General features: G+C 36.9%; 1 protein-coding gene across 1 annotated transcript in view; it reads left to right on the plus strand.

Annotated features, from left to right (window-relative positions):
* VPS4B (vacuolar protein sorting 4 homolog B) overlaps positions 1 to 21,782 on the plus strand; it is a 33,183-nt gene extending 11,401 nt beyond the window's left edge. Inside the window, exons 3-11 of the mRNA XM_032152104.2 lie at positions 557 to 713; positions 3,507 to 3,574; positions 7,130 to 7,249; positions 10,275 to 10,431; positions 10,781 to 10,929; positions 11,659 to 11,740; positions 13,672 to 13,891; positions 17,394 to 17,534; positions 19,892 to 21,782. Coding sequence (XP_032007995.1) covers positions 557 to 713; positions 3,507 to 3,574; positions 7,130 to 7,249; positions 10,275 to 10,431; positions 10,781 to 10,929; positions 11,659 to 11,740; positions 13,672 to 13,891; positions 17,394 to 17,534; positions 19,892 to 19,993 — 1,196 coding nt within the window. The 3' untranslated portion in view covers positions 19,994 to 21,782. The remainder of the gene's footprint in view (positions 1 to 556; positions 714 to 3,506; positions 3,575 to 7,129; positions 7,250 to 10,274; positions 10,432 to 10,780; positions 10,930 to 11,658; positions 11,741 to 13,671; positions 13,892 to 17,393; positions 17,535 to 19,891) is intronic.
* The last annotated feature ends 2,639 nt before the right edge of the window (positions 21,783 to 24,421 follow it).

Here is a 24,421-nt window from a genome sequence, read left to right on the forward strand (position 1 = left end):
GCTATGTGGGGCTCGTCCCATCTATTGCATGTGTTGCCAAAGTTCACTTTGAAAACAGCTCTGACAGAGGCCTTTATGTAGTAAAATTTACGATGTTGGTATTACACAGAATATATGGGATTTCCATCACTTTACTCTTCTGAAATAAAGCTTTTGTAGACATTCATAGAAATGATTAATACTGCTTTCCTTCTATTTGTCTTTTTTATAATTGAGTTTGTGTAAGACAAGCAACTTTGAACTATCTGCAAAAATGTAAGGGAAGAGTATGAAAGCTTCAGAATATTAAATAATTTCCTATTAGTTAACATTATCTTAAAATACCCTACTGTCTTGCTCAGATTGTTTCTGACTCAGACCCACTGTTGGTCTCCAACCCTGCTGGAGGAAGGGGTAGAAAAGAGGTGATAATCATTGGCTATGATGAGTTAGAGATGATCTTCCCTCCTTCTCCCAACATGGAATTTCCTTGTCTGAAAAAATACATATTTAATAGTTCAAACCTTTCTACATAGAATACTAATGGAAAAAAATCTCTCTCATTTCCCTTTAATAGATGAAGCACAGGGTGATAAAGCCAAGCAAAGTATCAGGGCAAAGTGTACAGAATATCTTGATAGAGCAGAAAAACTAAAGGAGTACCTGAAAAATAAAGAGAAAAAAGCACAGAAGCCAGTGAAAGAAGGACAGCCGAGTCCAGCAGATGAGAAGGGGTATGTGTTTAAAATTGTTCAATGTTATTGTGGCTTTTTGCTTTCGATTTGTGAAATAAATTTCTTTTGATTAAAACAGGTGTCAGCAAACTATGGCTCATGGGCCAAAGCTGCCCAGCTGCCTGTTTTTGGAATAAGTTTTATCAGAACACAGCTTTGCCCATTCTTTTACATATTGTTGTCTAAGGCTGCTTTCATGCCGTAACAACAAAGTTGTGTGGTTGTGTGGAGACTATATGGCCCACGAAACCTAAAATATTTACTTGTTTGGTCCTTTACAAAAAAAAGTTTGCTGACCCCTAGTTTTCCAAGTTTAATGGACAATATTCCTCAAACAACCCTTCCTGACTGCCTGCCAGTAGGAGGAGAGAATGCTTGTAGGAACAGCACTCAGTTACTCTCTGGCCATTAGCTAATATGGAAGCTTAAGGTTATAGGAGTGACCTGAGAGTTAAACCTTTGACCACATGGAAAAAATGAAAAGTAACTCCAACAATGTAAATTTTTTTGGATATCTTATGCAAAATTTTTTGATGTGAATTTGTGTTAGATTTGCTTTATGTTGTCATTGTAAAGAGAACAACACAGCATAACTTATAAACATTGAAACAGATTTTTGGCATGTCTTCCTAGATGGGGGATGTATCACTTCTAGATGCAGAATTTGTTTATTCAGCACATGACATATGCATGCCAAGTTTGTGCTCAGCACTGGGAACATATTCTAACCACATCCTCTCTAGCTCTCCTATTAATTGATGCCAGTAGTTCCAGGTAACACACCCTTAAGAAAATGAGACTCTGGGATGGAGTTATCTGGCCTGCTTGGGATTGAAAGCATCGAGATTCTGCTCAGCTTTAGAGGATGTGATTCTCATTGTTCATGGTATGCAGTGGCGCAGGTTACTTAATACCCTGTGGTCACAAGGGATGAAGTACCTTTTAGGCAGTGCTTTGGGGCTTTGTGGCTGCTACCACAGACCATTTAGAAGGACATGAGGAATATAAGAACCAGCATTGACTTGGCTTCTTCAAGCTACGTGGCAGAGTTTGAAGGAAATGATAAGCTGAAGCTTAAGGTTTTATATTCAAGATGTGATCAGGGAACCAGGGAGTTTCTGTGACACCCTAAGAACATGTTATCGTCTTCATCGATAGCATTGACATAACAAAAATCAGATGATAGTCTGATCTTATGAATTATTGAATTCCCCTTAGGGTTTCTTATATGAAAGTGAGGACATTTAGTATAAAACAGGGACTCCAAACATCAAGTAAAAATATTGGGAAGAATTTAGTTGACCTTGACTGCCCGGGACCTCCAGCTCTCACTGAAACTCCCTTGACAGCAGAAGGTTCTCGTCCCTTGTCCATAGAAGCTCTTCTGTCTTGCTTGAAAACCCTGTAAGGATCTCTCCTGAGATGATTACCTGACCAGGCGATGCCAGTTTTTCTCCTGTACCGAACAGCAATCTTCGTTTACAGTAGGACCCACTTTGGCTAATTTAAGCAGAAAGGGATATATTATAGAGTATTAGCTTACAGAATAGTGGGGCCAGGGAGTCAGACTTGGATCACAAGGAGAAATGGCCAACAGTACCAGGGTTGTTCAAGTAGGGATCCCACTGTTGCCAACTCCTCTGCTAAGCACTGATGGTGCTTGGGAGAAGGCAGTAAATCCTCTGTGCAGCTCCCTCAGCAAAACCAGTGCCTTCACCTGAAAATTCTGTCTCCTTGTGAGCAGCCCCCACCTTCTTGGAAGAATTTAGGTCTCATGTGGAACTCCAGCTACGAGGGAGATGAGAAACGGCAGGGTTTTGTTTGTTTGTTTTTAATAAGGACAGCCTTTATAGTACTGGACAGCATGATAGAAGAAGGTTGGAGTGAGTGTCAAGTGAATGTATTTTGCAGTGTCTACCTCATCCACAGCCCCACCATCCTGTGATAACCAAGGCAATTCCATTTTGGCGTAAAACATGTCATGCTTTTATCTCCCTTTATATGGTATTGTTTTAAAAATGATACAATGCCTTATTTTTGGCTTTATCACTTTTATACTTAACATTGTTTCAGGAATATCTTTCCAATAAACTATTTCTACATAACTTTTAAATGTTGCAATGTATCCTGTCATATGCTAGTCCCTATAGTGTAAGTTACTTTTTCCCCTTTTGCAAACAGTGTGGGTGTGATTATCCTTATGGTCAAATCCTTGAACTTGTCTAAAATTATTTCCTCAAGATAAATTCCTAGATATGAATCAAATGCCTTGATCAACCTACTTGTTCTTTGGGTGTAGTTCATTGTCATCAAGAAGCTTCCTCTGTCCTTTGGAATCCCCAGACTAAGGGTTATAGACCTTTGTACCTTAGATAATTCGTGTTCCAGATTTTTTTCCTCCTAATATGACCTCTTGTTCTAATTTATGTCTTGCCCAGTCCTGATGTTTTTACTGTTGTTGTTTGCAACTCTCCTGTAATTCATCTTGAATCCTTCATGGAGTGATGTGTGGGGCATGCATTTATGAATTAATACATACCTAAATGTGTCATGGAAATTTGGAGCTAGTTCCTGACTTCATTCTGGTCTTTTTGTCCCTTTCTTTTGCATGATTCTCTATTGATGATAATGTGCCTGCTTCTTATTTTATTTACTACATTCTTTAAGCATAACTTTTAATGTAAATGTCTGATTTTGCCACTTCAATTACAAATATTTCAGGTTAATTTTTCCTTCATTTTTGCCTTGATAGCAATGAGTGATCATTTGAATATATTAAATTCTTTTTATTAGGAATGACAGTGATGGGGAAGGAGAATCTGATGATCCTGAAAAAAAGAAACTACAGAATCAACTTCAAGGTTGCTTTAGATTTCGTTTTTAAATTTACTATCCTATTAAAAAGAGTCAAAGTGAATTGTCTATTTGAATTGTTTTTGTTCTCCCTCTATATTTAAATGAAGTTTAAGAACTGGCTTTGGTTCCCAATAGTCGTGTGCTGGTTTTGTTTAGAGTGTTTTCTTAGGGTTTGCCCTCTGGGATCATGGTTTGGTCTTTTTTATATAATAGTTTTGTTGGCTTCACATCTGCCTTTAAAAGGCTCTCAGTCAACTTGCTCTTTCTTTTGTTTATTTGCCCCCTTTTAAAGAAGGTAACATTTATACTATTAGCACACTGCAAAATTTGATGGTATTAAAATTTACTACTGTGAGAGGAGAAGTTAGGACTTACACATGGCTTTTATTGCCATTGCTGTAGCTCACTTATTGATGGTTTATTTTGTTTCTTAACTGCTCTTCATCTTTTCAGTGTTCCTGTTTACATTTAAGTATTTAAGCTTTCTGTGTTTACCTTCCACACCTGTAAAGCTCTTTCATTCTGTTCTACTACAGCATAGTGGCATAACGGAGGGGACATAGGTTTTTGGCTCCATTCAAATCTTGATTCTGTTCAAGGGTCTGCCACTTAGAACTTTCTAATTGTGGGCGAGTGACTGAATCTCTCAGAGTCAGAGTCCCCCGTCTCTAAAATAGAAATGAACAATAGCTTCCTTTCAGGGCTTTTAAGATTAATGACAGTGTAAAAACTACCTAATATATCTGATGAAGTCTAATGGTAGCACTGTTTATCTAAAACGGCATCTATTTGTTGGCTGGCTTTGTTAATCACTGAGATTTGATTTTTCTTCGAAATAAATTATCTAACAATTTTTCAGATTGAATTTTTTGCTCACCCATTGGTAGTATGTATTTTGTTCATTTGAATCTTACCAAATAGAATACATAACTGGGAAGGATTTCCATTTTATAGGTCCAGCCTTGGTTACTGAATAGTGAAAATACCTACCTGAGCCAAACTTACAGCCTTGCTATACTAGTGTCTTCGGTTTGGTAGTATTTTTGTCTTGCCTACCCTACTGGGATGTCTAGGAAAACACTGTAAGGATAATATGTTGACAACAGACCAGGTAATGAATAGAGAACATCTTTAGATGCCAAGAACTTCAGTGGTAGATATAGTCCGGGGCAAAAACTTGAGTTTACACTGCTGTGTCCCCACCACCTGAAACTACTGGCACACACTGGCACTCAGTTGGCATTTACTGGGTAACCCAGTGGGTCTGTGCCAAGTAGCCTTATTCCAGTTGTAAAGCAAGACGCTTTTTCTGTGTGCTCTATTGGATTTGGTTTTGTTTCCCTCTCCCTACCCTGCCCCAGGTAAAAATCAGTTGTATATCTTTAATTTTCAAAAATATACATTTTTTTTTCTTTTTTGTTTTTTTGAGACAAGGGTGTCACTGTGTCACCCAGGCTGGAGTGCAGTGGTGCATTCACGGCTTACTGCAGCCTGGAACTCCTGGGTTCAAGGGATTCTCCTGCCTCAGCCTCCTGAGTAGCTGGGAACACAGGCACACACCACGATGCCCAGCTAAGTTTTTTTTTTTTTTTTTTTTTTTTTTTTGTAGAGATGGGGTTTGGCCTTGTTGCCCAGGCTGCTCTCGAACTCCTGAGCTCAAGTGATTCGCCCACTTCAGCCTCCCAAAGAGCTGGGATTACAATTGTGAGCCACTGCACTTGGCCGATACAACCAATTTTTAATAGAGATTTCTCTAAATTCCCTATCACTTATGATAGGGGCCAGAAATGTAAAACAAACAAAAGAAAAAAAACAAATACTTAAAACATTTAAATGAGGAAATGTATTTGAAATTTCAGGATGAAATAGAATATGAAAGGAGTCCTAGCCTTTTATATTTGAATATCCTTTTTTTCTACTTTTTAATGGTTTGCTGCTAGATTTCATACTATTATATCTTTTTTGAATTTTTCCTTGTTTTTTGAATAGTATTTTAAATCTTTTACTTCTGTTTTAGATTATGATATTAAGTGCATATTTGTTAAAATTAAAAATTGGTTTGTGATTTGAGTTTTCTGATAGCTAATTTTTTCAGTGAATTTTTTGTGATTAAATAATATACTAGTAAATAGTATAGTCAAAGACTGCATAAATTTATATCATTGGAAGTACATTCCATTTGTTAGCATTTTTCAGTAATCTTATCCCCCCCTTTTTAATTTTGCAAACCATGTCTAGTATGAGATTGTTTATCAGTAAGCATTCCAAAGTCACCTTTTAACTTAAAAGTATTATATATGAAAACAAATCATGACACATTTTTAAAATTTATAGCAAAAATCTTAAGTTAGTCAGATGGTATACATATATAAAATAAGTTTATTTTTGTTTAACTGACATGAAATCCTAGGATTACTAATCTTAATGAAACATAAAAAAGATGAAGTGAATTTACTTTTTTCTTACTTTATAGTAGTCTGAACTTTTGGAATACAAAATGCTTATGGTTTCATTTAATTTTAATCTAGTAGCTAAAGATTTTCATAATTTAGGGAAGTAAGTTGCTACTAACTAGTCTTAGAGTAACAGATTATCTTTCCTAACAAGAAGAAACAATCAGTAGAACTGAGTTCATAAAGTAATAGATTGTATAAGTGGTGGTGTTCTTAGACTTAAGACAACTAACTACATGTCCTCTTAGAACAGGCTGCTTCATAGTTTATAGTGGAACAGTTTCCATATTCTAGAAAATTAGAAAAGCTTTTGATAAAAGAGAACTAGAAAATTTGTCAGTAGGCTATATTAAAAGACATCCTTCTTGGACTCTTACTGCAATAATTGCTTTGGCTTTTGAATATACTGCATTCAGAAGCTAAATCTTCCCTGTAAGTTAACTTTGTTAATTAACAAAAGTTGTAAATAGATCTATTTAGCAGCCAAATAGAAACTTGGGCAAATCTTAGGAAAGTATTGCAAATCTGCCGGGGTATATTTTCTCTCTTTCCCATCATCTGCTTCCATTCCTTCCTTTCCTCTCTCCGTTTCCTTCTCCCTTCTGTCTGTCTGCCTATCTTGAGTTAAATTTGTTAAGCATATTTTTTTTTCAGTGGTTGAGGAGGGGATTAGATCACCTTTTCTTTTGGTTAACAGGAGAAATGGTAGAACAAGTACTTTTGATACTCCAATGTATTCAAATATAACCACCTTATGGAACGTTTGGTGCTTTTCCAAACACTCTAGTATTCATTATGTCATTTGATTTTCGCACCAACCTATCTAAGTAGTTTGGGCAGATGGTATTATTTTCATTTCACAAGTGAGGAAGCTGAAACAGAAGGGTAAAGTAACATGCCCCAGGTTATCTAGTCATCCACCTGGTTCCTAGTCCTATTGACTACTCCCTAACACCTGCTTCCTGCTCACACTATTTCAAAAAGGTTGTTAGTACATAAAACTTTCCCAATTTTATAATGCGTTTCTTTAACATCAGTATTTCATGTTGTCTTCTAACTTTGGTGAAATAGTCTTTCTTAATTTAAAGATAACGTAATTTTTTGCAGGTGCCATTGTTATAGAACGACCAAATGTGAAATGGAGTGACGTTGCTGGACTTGAAGGAGCCAAAGAAGCACTGAAAGAGGCTGTGATACTGCCTATTAAATTTCCTCATCTTTTTACAGGTGACATAACTTTTAAATAATTTTATTTCATGAGTTTGTAAAAGTTCATTGATGACTGAGGCGAAGCATTGTCATTCTTGTCACTAATGAATTATCTTAAATAAATTGTGACTGTTAAAAGGTGGTGATATATCTTTATACAAGATGTTTTATTTCTTATACATATCCATATTTGCAGTGTATATATATTGCAAAACAACCTAAATGTCAACCAGTAGGGTAATTCACCAACATGCAGTGGAATACTATACACTCAGTAAAATAGAGTGTACATCTACATTAATAAATTGAAATCTGCATTATATTTTATTGAAGAATGTCCACATCTATTACAAAGATCAAAAAGCAGTTATAAACTGTATAGTATGATTCCATGTTTGTTAAATATGTATGCTGAGAAGTAAGTATAATTGGATTGACATAGAAATATTAACGTATGCCTAGGGGATAAGATTATAGGAGATTTTTACTTTTGACTTTCATCTGAATTTTTGCAATGGTTATGTATTAATTTTTAAAGAGTATTTCCATTTCTTAAAAAGAGGAGTAAGAATCACTTAACAGTTTCAGAGGAAGTACATATCCTCTAGTAGCAAAAGGACATTTCATTATCACTGTGAAGAGAATATTGCTGACCTACCATCTGGGGAAACTTACAAGTTCTAGTTCCAGCAGTAAGTGATATGTCTGTGCTAAACCGTTCCTTTATATTATCCTTCTTGTGACTGATAGCCTGTGTCCGTAATATGGCCACACCCACAGTCTGAAAGTCAGAGGTTTTTCCTTTTGCAAACATGTTGGTTTATGTCAACAGCAAATCTGTAACATTGGCCTCAGACTGAAGAGTCCAGACGGTCATATCGTATAGAGCAGTGATGAAGAGCAAAAAGCCTGTAGGCCACGCACTGTCCACCTAGCTTCAAGGTGCAGTTTACTACCCAACTTCAGGAGTATGAAACTTAACAGCATAAAAGTTGACATCATAATCCTATAAAAGCACAAAAATATGGTTGAACTCATTTTATGGTATATTACTTACACCAGTTTTTCTCAAACATGAGTCACTTATGTCTCATCTTCATGAATTTTTCCATGTATGTGTACTATTACTAATTTTTAATATTTTTCTTTGCTTATTTTTTAGAACAACATTTTTACTAGAGTATAGCATAAATACACAGAGACATACAGGAGCCCCTGGGTGTTGGGCTTCCTTAATTGTCACAAAGCAAGCATGCCAGTGTCATCAACCAGATCCAGAAATAACAGCATTGCCAGGGACCTGGCAGGAGCCTTCTGCCTCATTCCTCCCCAGAGGTCATCTCTCTCTCTCAACTTTTAACACCAGAGATTATTTTGCTTCTATTTGAACTTTAAGTGATCTCACATATTTTTACTTAGTAACGTTATTGAAAAGACTGCTTTGTGCCTATTATAAGTGAAAAAAAAGTGTTTTTCCAGTACACATTAAAAAATTATTTAAATAAAAAGTATATACCACCTAAAAGCATTTCATGTTATACCAGTGGTATATGTACCATACTCAGACACTTACTTGTAAATGTATACATTTAAAATAGGAAAATGAAATTCAAGTAACAGTTGCTTTCATAACAGTTAAGTGAAACAGTATTATTCATCTGCATATCATTATTTTGCAGATACCATGTACACATCCATAGTTTGCACCTAGCAGTTTTTTGCTTTTTTTTTTTTTCTTTTTTCTTTTTTTGAGACGGAGTTTCACTCTTGTCGCCCAGGCTGGAATGCAGTGGCGTGGTCTCCGCTCACTGCAACCTCCACCTCCCAAGTTCAAGCAATTCTCCTGCCTCAGCCTCCCGAGTATTTGGGATTACAGGCATCTGCCACCACACTAAGCTAATTTTTGTATTTTTACTAGAGTCAGGGTTTCACCATGTTGGCCACAGTTGTCCCGAGCTCCTGACCTCAGGTGATCCGCCCATCTGAGCCTCTCAAAGTGCTGGGATTACATACGTGAGCCACCGTGCCCAGCCATAGTTTTTTAAATGTATATTTGATAGTTTACTGCCAGCTGTAACCCACCCTGCTTTATTTTAGGCAGGATTATAATTGCTCATTAGCAAAATAGAGGCTCAAAGAGTTGATGTATTCACTGGTTATATTTTGGCAAAACTAGGATTTAAGGTAGTATCACCTTTTTGTTACCCAACCATGAAAGTCTGCTACCTAGCCAGAGGCTGAGGTGGGCGGATCACCTGAGGTCAGGAATTCGAGACCAGCCTGACCAACATGGTAAAACCCCGTCTCTACTAAAATACAAAAACTAGCCAGGCGTAATGGTGGGCGCCTATAATCTCATCTACTTGGGAGGTTGAGGCAGGAGAATCGCTTGAAACCAGGAGGCAGAAGTTGCAGTGAGCTGAGATCGCACCACTGCACTCCAGCCTGGGCAACAAGAGTGAGACTCCATCTCAAAAAAAAATAAAAATAAAAGAAAGTCTGCTACCTATAACACTAACCTGTGCTTTCCTGTGGAATCAAGAATTCAGCAGAAACTCACAAGTCATCCAAACTTTGTTAGGTTCACTTTTCCAAAGAGCATAAATATTCAAAGAAAATCTCTTCCAGCTGCCCATTTTTTATGGATATAGTTTTTGTACAATATTCTGGTATCAAGCAGTGCACACAGTAGATGATCAGGAAGTACCTTTTAACTGAACTCTTTTCCCCTACTAGACTCCATGCAGGGCAGAAATCCTTTTGCCTGTGCACATGTTACGGTTTTGATGCTTATTGGTTGAATGAATGAGCAAACAAATGTATTTCCTGTTAGAAGGCTTATGTTATGTAAGTATCTTTTTGATAAAGTAGTCTCTAGAAGAAACAAAATATATTTAAGACATACCTTAGATTGATTTATTTTTAAAATATTGTTTTAATCCTTAGAGGTTTAGAGTGAAAATCTTTTTAGAGTATTCCTCAGTATAGATGATGCAATTAAGTGTTAAAATTCTCATGACATTTTTCTAAATGTAAATTTTAGGCAAGAGAACACCTTGGAGGGGAATCCTATTATTTGGGCCGCCTGGAACAGGAAAGTCCTACTTAGCCAAAGCTGTAGCAACAGAAGCCAACAACTCAACATTTTTTTCAATATCTTCCTCTGATCTTGTTTCTAAGTGGCTAGGTGAAAGTGAAAAGTAAGTAGTAAATCAATTTTTTAAAGTTTTTTCTTTGCCCGTAATTATTGTATCAGTCCTTAATAGATTTCTTACATCACTCACAGATATTCAGAGAAGTGATGTAATATAGGTACTCACTTCTCTGTCAAATCAGTCTCTAATCTAGAATTTCTTTTGTGGGAAAAGACAGCATATATGTACAACCTAGTAAATCATAAAATGAATTATCCAGTTGTAGCATTCTTATTTTCTGTACCTGAAACGTGATTAGGCTTTTTAATTTACAGGTTCTTGTAATATTGATATATTACTTTGTTTTAATCTTTTACTATTTTTTAGAGACTTAAAAGTTTTCATTTATTTTTAGACTGGTTAAGAATTTATTCCAACTTGCCAGAGAGAACAAGCCCTCCATTATCTTCATTGATGAAATTGATTCTCTGTGTGGTTCAAGAAGTGAAAATGAAAGTGAAGCCGCACGTAGAATTAAGACAGAGTTCCTAGTGCAAATGCAAGGTAGTGTTACTAATTTTTTTTTTTTTTTTGAGACGGAGTCTCACTCTGTCGCCCAGGCTGGAGTGCAGTGGCGCGATCTTGGCTCATTGCAACCTCCACCTCCCAGGTTCAAGCAATTCTCCTGCCTCAGCCTCCTGAGTAGCTGGGATTACAGGCGTTCACCACCATGCCCTGCTAATTTAATGTTACTGATTTTTAAAGTCGTTTTTGTTTATTTTATAAACAATTTTTATAACAGTAATGAAAAATTCAAGCAGAATTTCTCCGTTCTGACAAACTGTTTCATTTTGCCATGTTTCATTCCAATTGTCTTCCATATGCATACATAATTTTTACTCAGTTGTAATTATCTTGTAGGACTCACTGACAAAAATAGAAAAGAGATTTAATGTATTCATTTATAATGTACGAGGAACAACTTCAGTAAAAGTAATATGTAGACTTTGAATGAAATTTTTCAAGAAATATTTTGAAAGGAATGTTAATAGTATTTGTCCACAATTTGGGAGATTTGATTCATATATTTGCATCATATTGCATCGTAGTGTATTTGGATCATATTGCCGTAAGGTGATATTTGATTAAATACAGTTTTTTTTTTTCAAAGACAGACTCTCAAGATGAGGCACTTAATTGGTAAAGCACCACATTTCTTAACAGAATATATGGAAGAAGTTTAAAGAACACCAAAATGACAAATTAATTAAAGCCTTACCTATTTTAATGCAGGGGTTGGTGTAGACAATGATGGAATTTTGGTTCTGGGAGCTACAAATATACCCTGGGTTCTGGATTCTGCCATTAGGCGAAGGTAGGATAATACAGTAAATATCTTATTTCTCACTGCAGATGTAACAAGTAGATGATAATTCCCTTTTTGTCTTGTGAGGAGGCATTCTAACAACTTTTCAAAAGATTTGTAATGTGCTCTAACCCTGTTGCTCCCCTGCCTTGAGGGGGAGAAGGGTGGTCATTTGCTTGTTTCCCTACTTTATCAAATATACAAGATTTCCACACACTTCTGTCTTTCATATTAGAAAATATATTACCTAATGCTTACCTTTCATTCTGATTAAGCTTGGTGGGCACTGACGCTTCAAAAATTTATAAACATAGTTTGATAATTCGGTAAAAACCATTTATATAAAATTTTAGCAAAATGGCAATTCTATAAGTCAAAATAAGATAACCAGGTAAGATTTTTTTTTTTTTTTTGAGTCGGAGTCTCTCTCTGTTGCCAGGCTGGAGTGCAGTGGTGCGATCTCAGCTCACTGCATCCTCCACCTCCCGGGTTCAAGTGATTCTTCTGCCTCAGCCTCCCGAGTAGCTGGGACTACAGGTATGCACCACCACTCCCAGCCAATTTGCATATTTTTAATAGAGACGAGATTTCACCATGTGGCCAGGATGGTCTCAATCTCTTGACCTCATGATCCACCCGCCTCGGCATCCAAGAGTGCTGGGATTACAGATGTGAGCCACCACGCCCAGCCAAGATTTTTTTTTTTTTTTTTAGTAAAAAAATATATGTCAGGCCGGGCGCAGTGGCTCATGCCTGTAATCCCAGCACTTTGGGAGGCCAAGGTGGGCAGATTGCCTGAGCTCAGGAGTTCAGAACCACTATGGGCAACGTGGTGAAACCCTGTCTGTACTAAAATCCAAAAAAATTACCTGGCCATGGTGGCGCACACCTGTCTGTAGTCCCAGCTACTCCGGAAGCTGAGGTGGGAGAATCGCTTGAGCCCAGGAGGCGGAGGTCACAGTGGGCCAAGATCGTGCCGCTGCACTCCAGCTTGGGCAACAGAGTGAGACTCCATCTCAAAAAAATAAAATATATGTGTGTGTGTGTACTATCTATCTAATTTTTAAGTTGAAAATGAAACTTCAGCTCTAGGAAAGGTATACGGACTCTTCACTTTTCACTCCTCACAGTTCTCTGTTACGTTCGTTTTGTATGGTAAAAATTAGCAATTCAGTTTTTGCCACTTTTATCCCATTCACTTGATGATTTGCCAGCATTCTAGCTTACCATCCAGTACCAAGAAAGGAAATGTGCAGGGTATTTTTGAAAAATTGCCTTATTCTGCACCCATCTCTAGAGGCAATGGAAACTTTAAATTCTTTTCATTGTCACAGAGAGTTACCTGGAGGAAAAACAGTCTGCTTAGACCACTTAAATTATCCGTCATCGCTGCTTCTCTGTCTCCAAATACTGAAATTCTGAGAAGGCAAGCAAAATTATTGTTAATGAAACATAGTGTTTATTCTTTATAATATAGGATTGTTTGTTCTGGATGTATTCATTAAAGTGGACATTTTATGTAATACATATCCTATAAGATTGTGAGTTAATTCTGTTTTGAGTGTAGAGAATTGCTGTGTCATCTCTACTCCTGTTTTATATTGTTAATCATTAGTCCCTTGATCAAGAGTTCAGAGTACAATTTTGTGGGAAACTGTAATCTTGTAGGACCTCTTTTTATTTCGTGAATTCCAGACATATGAACACTGGCCAAAATAACCCAAAAATCATGCACGAAAGATTCAGCCACTCCAAACTGGCTCCCAGGCTATTTTGATTTTATTTATTTGTTTTTAATGTGCTCTGGATATTCTCCCTTTAACCTAAATATGTATGTTTAACCTTGGCACATACAGGCCCACTTAACTTAGTATCTGTTTCTTCTTGGAAATATCCTTATTTTCACTTAAATATATTCTTAATGTAATTTCTCTTTTAAGATTTGAGAAACGAATTTATATTCCTTTGCCGGAACCCCATGCCCGAGCAGCAATGTTTAAACTGCACCTGGGGACCACTCAGAACAGTCTCACGGAAGCAGACTTTCGGGAACTTGGGAAGAAAACAGATGGTTATTCAGGGGCAGATATAAGTATCATTGTACGTGATGCACTTATGCAACCTGTTAGGAAGGTACAGTCAGCTACTCATTTTAAAAAGGTAAGTCATTTTTATCTATCCTTTCCTATCTTTTTTTTTTTTTTTTTTGAGACAATCTCACTCTGTCGCCCAGGCTGGAGTGCAGTGGCACTATCTCGGCTCGCTGCAACCTGTGCCTCCTGGGTTCAAGCAATTCTCGTGCCTCAGCCTCCTGAGTAGCTGGGATTACAGGCGTGTGCCACCATGCCTGGCTAATTTTTTGTGTTTTTAGTGGAGACAGGATTTCACCATGTTGGCCAGGCTGGTCTCGAACTCCTGACTCCAGGTGATCCACCTGCCTCGGCCTCCCAAAGGCGTGAGCCACTGCGCCTGGCCCCTTTCCTATATTTTTAAAATCAAGTTTCAAGACCGTCATTGGTTTGTCTTCAAAGAATTTGGGAGGATTTCAGTGTTGTATAATAATACGATAAGTGGGTTTACATAATAGACATATTTCTGTGTCACTGAAACAAGTTCTTCAATAAAGTTTATTTATTAGCCATTTTTGGCTGGGTGCAGTGCCCTACACCTGTAATCCCAGCACTTTAGGAGGCCGAGGTGGGCAGATCTCTTGAGCTCAGGAGTTTGAGACCAGCCTCGGGCAACATGGCGAAATCCCATCTCTATAAAAAATACAAAAATTAGCTGGATGTGGTGGCACACTCCTGTAGTCCCAGCTACTTGAGAGGCTGAAGTGGGAGAATCACTTGAGCCCAGGAGGTGGAGGTTGCAGTGAGCCAAGATTGCACCAGTGCACTCCAGCCTGGGTAGCACAGTGAGACCCTGTATTAAAAAAAAAAAAAGGCCTTATTAATCATCCTAATGTGTTTTAAATTTTCCTATGAAATGATTTTTGAAGTATTTGTGTATTATTTTGATATAAGTGTAGAAACTTAAATGTATAGATGTAAGGCTGCTTCTGACACATCTAGAATATTTTTGAGCAGAATCTGGTGCATTAATACCTCATAAAGTAAAAATAATAATAGCTAATATCTTTTAAATATTCACATGCCTGGCACTGTGTTCTATCTTTTATCTTATTATTTCATTTGGTCTTCACAAAAACAATAAGAGGTACATGTAGCCAGCCACCTACTGGTGGTTAGTCTTGAACTTACGTGCTAACACCGTAGCTAGAGTGGGACAGACGTGTGATTTGCCTGGAGGTGAGGTGTGTTTCCGAATCCGAAATCTCAGCCATTCTGCTATCCTGCCCCTCCTGCATTCTGTTTTGTCTGCAAGAACAAGTTAAGTATCTATGGCTGAGATAAAGTTTTATAAAAAGACTGTGGTCTTGAGATACCCAGTTTGAGTAACAGTGAACTAGGTAATCTGGACCAACCCTTTTGCTGTGAACAACAGTATCCAGTATTATTCATGAACATAGATGTGAAAAACTATTAGCAAACCTAATCTCACAATGTATGTCAAGACTAATATGACTAAGTCACATACGTATATTTATCATATACTATAATAAGATTTTTTAAGTTAACAAGCTTGAATTAAAATCTGAATTTGAAGCCTGGCACCATTTACTTGTTATACCTTTTTGAGCAAATTCTATTACTTCTTTAAGGCTCATTTTTATCATCTCTAAAATAGGGATGATAATGCTATTTTGAAGTCCTTTCTGATAATGAAGTGATACAATACTCATAAAACACCAGTCGTGATACTTCAGATGCCTGATGAATATTACTCATCCACCCTTCTTCAGCCATTTCATTACTGAAATACTGTTAAGTTTATGCCACAGCCATTATGTTTTTTCTTAAATTCTCTTTGCCATTTAGAAACTATAAATGCATAGGAACTCAGTCCTTTCCTACTGAGAATTTATCACTCAATTCTGCATATTACTGCCAGGGTGAGCTCACATGATGCTGAAGCCAGGTCCTTGTTAGTGGGGTGAAGGTGACACAGCCAGATGAGTTCTATCTCTGCGGCTGGGGATCACCAGCTGCAGCAGACCTCTCGGCAGCTCCATCCTTTACTTCTTTTAAAGCTGATTATTTCAGTTAACAAGAACAAGGTTCCCTGTTTATTTTTTGCATTTACTAGTATTTTATTTCTAAAATGCTAATCTGGGACCGGCAGTAGATCAGAAAGTAGGGCGGTCAAAAAAGACAAAAATCCCTGACCTCATGCAGCTAAAATATTAGTGAGTAAAGACAGACAGTAAAATACACATAATAAGGTGAGAGCATGTATTTCTTCACACCTACACCAATTCTGAGATAATATTTAAAGTTGATCATTGTGAAACAGATGTGAAAGTGCCCACAAGTTGGCTGGGCACAGTGGCTCATGCCTGTAATCCCAGCACTTTGGGAGGTCAGGGTGGGCGGATCACAAGGTCAGGGGTTCGAGACCAGCCTGGCCATCATGGTGAAACCCCATATCTACTAAAAATACAAAAATTAGCTCGGCGTGGGGGCGGGCGCCTGTAATCCCAGCTACTCGGGAGGCTGAGGCAGGAAAATTGCTTGGACCCTGGAGGCAGAGGTTGCAGTGAGCCGAGATCGCGCCACTGCCCTCCAGCCTGGGTGACAGAGCGAGACTCTGTCTCAAAAAAAAAAAAAAAAAGTGCCCCCAAGTTGATGCAGACTGTTGCTATCTAAATGTTTGCATGTGACTATGTCACAAAGATTCTTTTTCTGGATATTGTTAAAACTTATAAATAAGTTGTACATGATAAAATGGCATTGATACCGCATTTAGCATACAATTTTGCACTTAGATTTGAGAGCATTTTTGTGGAACGAGATCGATTCAGTAGTTTCATACTAAAGTTCCAAATATTACAGAAGTTTCTCAGCTATAGAGCAACTTCTGAGAATTTTTAAATTTATTTGGTTTTGGTCTTTAAGATTACTATCACTTATTAAGCACTAGAGGGGAAAAAGAGAAAGCCACAGGTAACTATTTTTTTTTTTTAACTCATCTTGTATGTGTGATCATAAGTAATTTATTGTAGGAAATCTCAAAATATAGAAAGCATCAAGAAAAAAACTAAAAGCAGCTGGGTGCAGTGGCTCACACCTGTAATCCCAGCACTTTGGGAGGCCGAGGCAGGCGGATCACGAGTTCAGGAGATCAAGACCATCCTGGCCAACATGGTGAAACCCCGTCTCTCCTAAAAATAAAAAAAATTAGCTGGTTGTGGTGGCGCATGCCTGTAATCCTAGCTACTCGGGAGGCTGAGGCACGAGAATCCCTTGAACCCAGGAGGCGGAGGTTGCAGTGAGCTGACATCACACCACTTCACTCCAGCCTGGTGACAGAGCAAGACACCCTTTCAAAAAAAAAAAAAAAACTAAACTAAAAGCAACCAAAATCTATCCCATTACCCAGGAGATAACTACTTTTTGTTGTATATTCTTAATTTTTTTTCCAAAAGTAAACATTCTAATAAAACATACAAAGCTATTATACATTTTAACTTTCCTGATAATGGATTAAATCTTAATGTTCAATTTTGTTTCAAATAAATATTTCAGATTACTCTTTATTACAGGTTTGCGGACCTTCCCGAGCTGATCCTAACCATCTTGTAGATGATCTGCTAACACCTTGCTCTCCAGGTGACCCTGGTGCCATTGAAATGACATGGATGGATGTCCCTGGAGATAAACTTTTGGAGCCAGTTGTTTCCATGGTTTGAAATTTTGTTTTTAAGAAAATATTTTAAAACATTATACTTTATAATTTTCAGTTATGTAAGATTTGCTGGAAAATCTTAGTATAAACAGGTGTATTTTACTTAATATTGTTGACTCACATTAAAAATTATAAAGTTAATTGAACTTGAAATATAAAAAGTAATTATTTTTAAACTATTTTCTTGGGTTTTGAGGAACCTTTAAGTGAAAAAGCTATTTTTTAAAGCACAAGATTCTGACTTTACAGGGCTTATAGCTAGAATATGTCCAAAATGCTCATATATAGTATAATTATTATCAAGACCTAACTAAAAAGTAGGATTGATGAAATTTTTTTTCCCCTGCATCTCAGATTTTTAAAAATAACCAGAAATTGCCTGTAATCCCAGCACTTTGGGAGGCCAAGGCGGGCAGACCACTTGAGGCCAGGAGTTTGAAACGGGCCTGGCCAACATGGCAAAATGCCATCTCTCCTAAAAATACAAAAATTAGCCGGGCAGTGTGGCGTGCATCTGTAATCCAGCTACTCGGCTGAGGCAGGAGAATCACATGAACCAGGGTGGCAGAGGTTGCAGTGAGCTGAGATTGCGTGACCGCATTCCAGCCTGGGCGACAGAGCGAGACTCTGTCTACAAAAAAAAAAAAAAAATCTAAAAACAAGGCCGGGCACGGTGGCTCACGCCTGTAATCCCAACACTTTGGGAGGCTGAGGCGGGCAGATCACGAGGTCAGGAGATCGAGATCATCCTGGCTAACACGGTGAAACCCCGTCTCTACTAAAAATACAAAAAATTAGCCAGACATGGTGGCACGTGCGTGTAGTCCCAGCTACTTGGGAGACTGAGGCAGGAGAATAGCTTGAACCCAGGAGGCAGAGGTTGCAGTGAGCCGAGATCACACCACTGCACTCCAGCCTGGGCAACAGAGCAAGACTCTGTCTCAAAAAAAAAAAAAAATACTAATGCTTGTATCATCATATTTATAGTGTTTTCTATTTCACTTCTCAAAGCTCCATAGAAAGTTTAAATATTGTAGTTCTATTTTTATTTTTAAAAATTAGTTATATAGTTTATATTGGAGGAATTAAAATAATCTACAAGACTTATTTTGTAAGGCACGTTATTTTTAGGAAACTTAGGGTGATTGAAAAGTTGTTTACTTATGGAAGAACATTCTCAGTTTTCAAAATTTTCTGTCAGTTTCACATCTTCAAAGACCTTTAATGGCAAGTTTAATAGTAACTTCCAGAGGAGAAACTTTTACATGATACATAGATATACATGTAAATGTGTACACACCCATGTATTTGTGTGTGAACTAACCATAATGCTTATCTGAGAAGTTACTCAGAAACCCCTTTGTTTTAATCCTTGGTGTATTATTTTTTATTTTTTGTACTTTGTTCAGCTTTGAAGAATTTTTAGTAACTTAGAGTGGTCCTTTTTATTATTTTTCATATCCTTTTACAGGAGTCTTGGCTTAGAAGTTAGTTTTTTAATGAATCTCTGATATTAGCATATTTTTCCAAGCATTTCCATCTTAATTGTAACTAATTATTTTAAAATTCTGGTTAGTTGATTTTTCATAAAATGGTATTCTGCTTCACTTAAGTGTAAGTGAATGATATTTTCCTTTTGAATTATACTTACTTGGAAAACTGATCTCTTGTTTAAGAAAAAGAGGTAAGACCAGAAATTAGATTATGAACATAGTTTGGAGGCCTTGATCCTCAGACTAAGAGGATTGTCCTTCTGATAAGTAATGGGGAGCCATTTGATCAGTTCAGGGGAAGAAAGTATAAGTTTCTACACAAAGGAATAACATGATCAAAGATCGTGAAAGATCCGTGAAAGAATAGGGGCCGGGTGCAGTGGCCCACGCCTGTAATCCTAGCACTTTGTGAGGCAGAGGCAGGCGGATCACCTGAGGTCAGGAGTTCGAGACCAGCCCGACCAACATAGCGAAACCCCATCTCTACTAAAAATACAAAAATTATCCAGGTGTGGTTTCAGGTGCCTGTAATCCCAGCTACTTGGGAGGCTGAGGCAGGAGAATCTCTTGAACCTGGGAGGCAGAGGTTGCAGTGAGCCAAGATCACGCCACTGCACTCCAGCCTGAGCAACAGAGTAAGACTCTGACTCAAAAAAAAAAAAAAAAAAAAAAAAAAAAAAAAAAAAAAAAAAAAAAAAGAATAGAAAAGAATAGGGAGTTTATTGTTAGTATCCTATGGCAGACGGCAAATATTCATATTTAAACTTAGGTTAAAGTTCATAACAATAATGATAGTATGACGGTTTTTTATTTTGTTAACTCTATTATTAATATCCTCCCTACCCTTCTTTTTCCCTGACAGTCGGATATGTTGCGGTCACTATCTAACACAAAACCTACAGTCAATGAACATGACTTGTTGAAATTAAAGAAGTTTACAGAAGATTTTGGTCAAGAAGGCTAAGCCAAAGACAAGGAAGATGCTTACCATGTGTATTCTTTCTTTCATAGATAATTTTTGTCTATTTTGGATCACATTGATTGTTTCCAGTAAAACTCTTTTACCACAGGGAAATACACATCTCACTTCAGAGTTCCATTAGGTTTTATATTGTACTTTTCCTCCATTACTTATTAAATACTCCTATTAACAAAAGGTACAAAATGACAGGTTATGAGGAAATGAGTGGTATATGAATGGCATAAAAATAGAAATTACCCAGTAAAAAGGATGTCAGAAATTGACATACAAATATTTACAATTTTTATGAATGGTGGTCTTTGCAAAGAGCATTTATCTTTTTTTTTTACTAAAATATAAGGTTTATTTTATATTTTCAAAAAAAATGTTAAACATCATTCTTATCAATGTAAAATTTATTTACGTTATTAAAAAATTACAAATGATAGAATCTTTACTCTCAGGGATGGGCAATAAAGCAGCAAAGAAAGAGCATTGTGATTGGGTTTGAAAGATTTTGAATTATAGACAGTGCTCTTAATGGTTTTTAATAAGTTGATATTTTTTTCTATGTAGATTTAAATAATTTCTTTAAAAGCATTAAGCTTTGGCGGGGCATGGTGGCTTATGCCTGTAATCCCAGCACTTTGGGAGGCTAAGATGGGTGGATCACCTGAGGTCAGGAGTTCAAGACCAGCCTGGCCAACATGGTGAAATGCCGTCTCTACTAAAAATACAAAAATTAGCTGGGCATGATGGTGAGTGCCTGTAATCCCAGCTACTCAGGAGGCTGAGGCGGGAGAATCACTTGAACCTGGGAGGTGGAGGTTGCAGTGAGCTGAGATCACGCTACTGCACTCCAGCCTGGACGCCGAGATTGCGCCATTGCACTCCAGCCTGGGCGACTGAATGAAACTCTGTCTCAAAAAAAAAAAACAAAAACAGTAAGCTTTTATATTTAATTAAATGATACCTTTCACTGTGCAATCTCAAGAGGAAGATTTTCTAAATTAGACATTGTCTTTACCTTGAAGAAAATTGTCTATTTCAGTGTCTTTTTGTAGCAAGATTGACCAAAACAGGTGGTAAGTGTGTAATTTTTAACTGTCATGAAATACTGTAATGCGCACCTTTGCTAATAAGGAAATGGTCTCCCTTTGGATTATGGGAAGTTTCTTGTCTGTAATATGGGGTGTCTGTGTACATATATGTATATTTCCTTTTTTAATACAGGATAATAATATGGGGTCTTGTTCTTCACCTTTTAAGTTCAGGGAACAGTTTGTCCTGACCACACATATGTTATCAGTGTAATGCTTTATGAAGCTTTAGAAATGAGCTCATGACTCATTAAAAAATAATATGATGCTATTTTAATATTTTCAAATAAATAATCTGAGGATGTGTTTCATACTTTAGCATCAGCACTAACTTGTGCCTTGTAGAATTGCATTGTCTATACATGCAAAAGACTATTAAGTTAGAATGAACTAGATTCCTTAATTACAATGAAATTCTATCTTGCAAATGCTATAGAATAACTTGCATTTTAAAGTGTATTTGCACATTTTACATATGCTATGTGGTTGCCTTTGGGTTTTCTGTACAGATTGTTTTTGTTATTAAATAGAAAAGGCCGGAATTTTGCTGTTATGTGAAGTAAATTGATATAACCTATTGACTGTATTCTGTGTATTATTCTTTATTTTGGGACCTTCTGTGTAAAAGAAAATATTACCTAAATTGGTTAGATACAAATAAATCATTAAAATTATTAATGTATATATGAAAATTCTGTTTTTCAATGACTTTTATGTGAGGATTGAGAACTAAGTAAACTAACACTGAATTCTTTGTGGATAAGATAATTTATACATCTTACCTGTTTATCAGCCTCAGAATTATGCAGTACTGCTGTGTGTTCTTTATGGACAGATACTCAAAGGAATCTGAATGGGCATGTTCTATTTCTCTGGCTCTTGACCAGTAATTAGAAAATTTAGGTAGACATTTTCTGAGCCAGCAAGTAGATCATAGTTGTTAAGCATCTCTATGACCTACACCCTGGATATTTGAAAGCATTTTGTCTCACCCTGAGAAATCTATAAGGACTCTATAATTGTAAAACATGTCAATAGAGAATTGACTTCTGAGTCCACTGTCAACTACATGCAGAAAAACAGAGTGGGTGTACTTGATTAGTGTCACAGAAGCACCATTTAGCCACTTCCAGAGTTGAGAAAGAGGCATATCTACCTGATGGTGCTGTATGTTGCAAATGAAGCAACGCAGTGCCCATTGTTGACATTGATGTTATTTTAAGTTTGTGAGTTTTCACAGGTGCCCTTTTCTTTCCTACTTTCATCCCTTCATTTGTATCTTATTCTAATATGGTATCTTTCTTTTTTTTTGCTAGTCCACATCACGTATTTCCATTAAAACCTAATGATGAACCATGTAACCTCTTGCAGGAAGACCGCCTAAACTACCCCCCATCCTACTTTTGGGTTTCTTTAGCAGTTAAATTGCTGCTACTGTGTTAAGATTTTTCTCTGAAGCATGTTCTATTGATCATGTTTAGATCATTTAGATTTTAAGTTCTGAGAGTTACATTTTCCCCAGCAATTAATATAGTGTTGGGTGCTTTCAGGTACTTAGTAAAGACTTGGGGGAAAAAAAACGGAGTTTTATTTTGATCTGCCTCATGGATTATGTGAGAGACTTATAGGTAAGTTTATAAAGTGGCTTTGTTCTTACTGGTCTAGTGAAGTTAGGATAAATTTCTGTCTTGGTGATTGAGAACTACACAATCAAAAATGTGTTCAAACTAGCTCACCCTGGCTCACCAAAACCAATAGTACACCTTTCCCAGCTGCGAGTTCAGTGACCTCATACTAGTAATTTAAAGTCTGCTGTGATGGAAATATTTATACCATAGAAACCAGCAAGAGTTCAGTTAGCCGTAAAAAACAAGGACTGCCTGTAACTTAAAATAGGAAGATTAATCCTATTTACTGCATTTACGGAAATAAAGGAGACAAGTTCTTTATAGAAGCATAAAAAGCAATACAATTCAGCACTTGCTTTTTTTTGAACTGCACAAACTAGGAATAGAAGGGAACTTCTTAATAGAAGATCTACCAAAAAAACCTATAGCCAACATATTTAATTGTGAATTTTTGAAAAGTTTATTCCCCCAGAGATCAGGAAAAAGGCAAAGGTGCCCACTATCACCACTTTTTCTCAACTTTGTACAGATTCTAGCCAGTACAAGCAAAAGAAATGAAAGGCTTACAGATAAAAGAAGAAAATTGTCATTCACAGATGATTGTAGAAAATTGATACAAACATAGAAATAATGTGAATTTAACAAGGTTGCAGGATACAAAGTCAAAATTATTTATCTTGGCAACAATTAGAAATTGAAATTATGAGAGTGGTGTGTGCCTGTAGTCCCAACTATTGGGGAATTGAAGTGGAAGGATCACTTGAGCCCAGGAGTTCCAGGCTGCAGTGAGCTATTATCACGCCACTGCACTCCAGCCTGGGTGAGGGAAGGAGACCTTATCTCAAAAAAAAAAAAAAAAGAAAATACTAATTACAATAGTATCAGAGAGCATCAAATGCTCAAAATAAATCTACTCAAAGATTGGCGAGACTGCCACGTAGAAAACTATGGAACGTTACCAAAAGACACTAAGGAAGAGCTAAATAAGAGGAGGGATGGACCTTTTGTTTGGTTAAAAACAGTCAATTTAACCAAATCAATTTATAGATTTAATGCAATTCCAAATCTGGATCTGGGTGGTTGATACAAAGTGTGTGCGTGTGTGTGTGTATGTGTGTGTGAAAACATATGCTTTATGCTGTACATTTATATCCAGATACATAGATATCCAGAAATAGGTACTAAATAATTTACTGATTCTTAAAAATCTTTTCTAGTTTGTTTTTATGATAGTATCTCCTAAGTATATTTTTCTGTCCATCCATCCATAATCATTCATCCAGAAATCTGCATGTTCACATAGACATCTGGAATGACTTCCCCATAATGCTCATGATGTTATTAGATAGATTTTTTTTTTTTTTAACTTACTTTACCTCTTGTATCCCCTTCAGGTCTATTCCGATGTCTCTTTTTCAGTGAAACCTTCCTTGGCCATCCTACTGAAAATGACAAACCCTCCTGATGCTCCTTATCCCCATCCCTGGCTGTATTTTTCCCCATAGTGCTTGTCATCTAACATACGATATAATTTACTATTTTCCTTATGTGATTTCTCCCACTAACATGTATGCAATCAAATCAGAGTTTCTTGTCTGTTTTGTTCTCTGCTGTATCTCCAGTGTCTAGAAGAGTGCTAGTGCCTGATGGGTGTTCAACAAGTATTCGTTGAGTGAGTGAAACTTACTTTGTATTCTTCCTAA

The sequence above is a fragment of the Hylobates moloch genome, unplaced genomic scaffold (genome assembly GCF_009828535.3).
Source record: "Hylobates moloch isolate HMO894 unplaced genomic scaffold, HMol_V3 SCAFFOLD_5, whole genome shotgun sequence".
NCBI lineage: Eukaryota > Metazoa > Chordata > Mammalia > Primates > Hylobatidae > Hylobates > Hylobates moloch.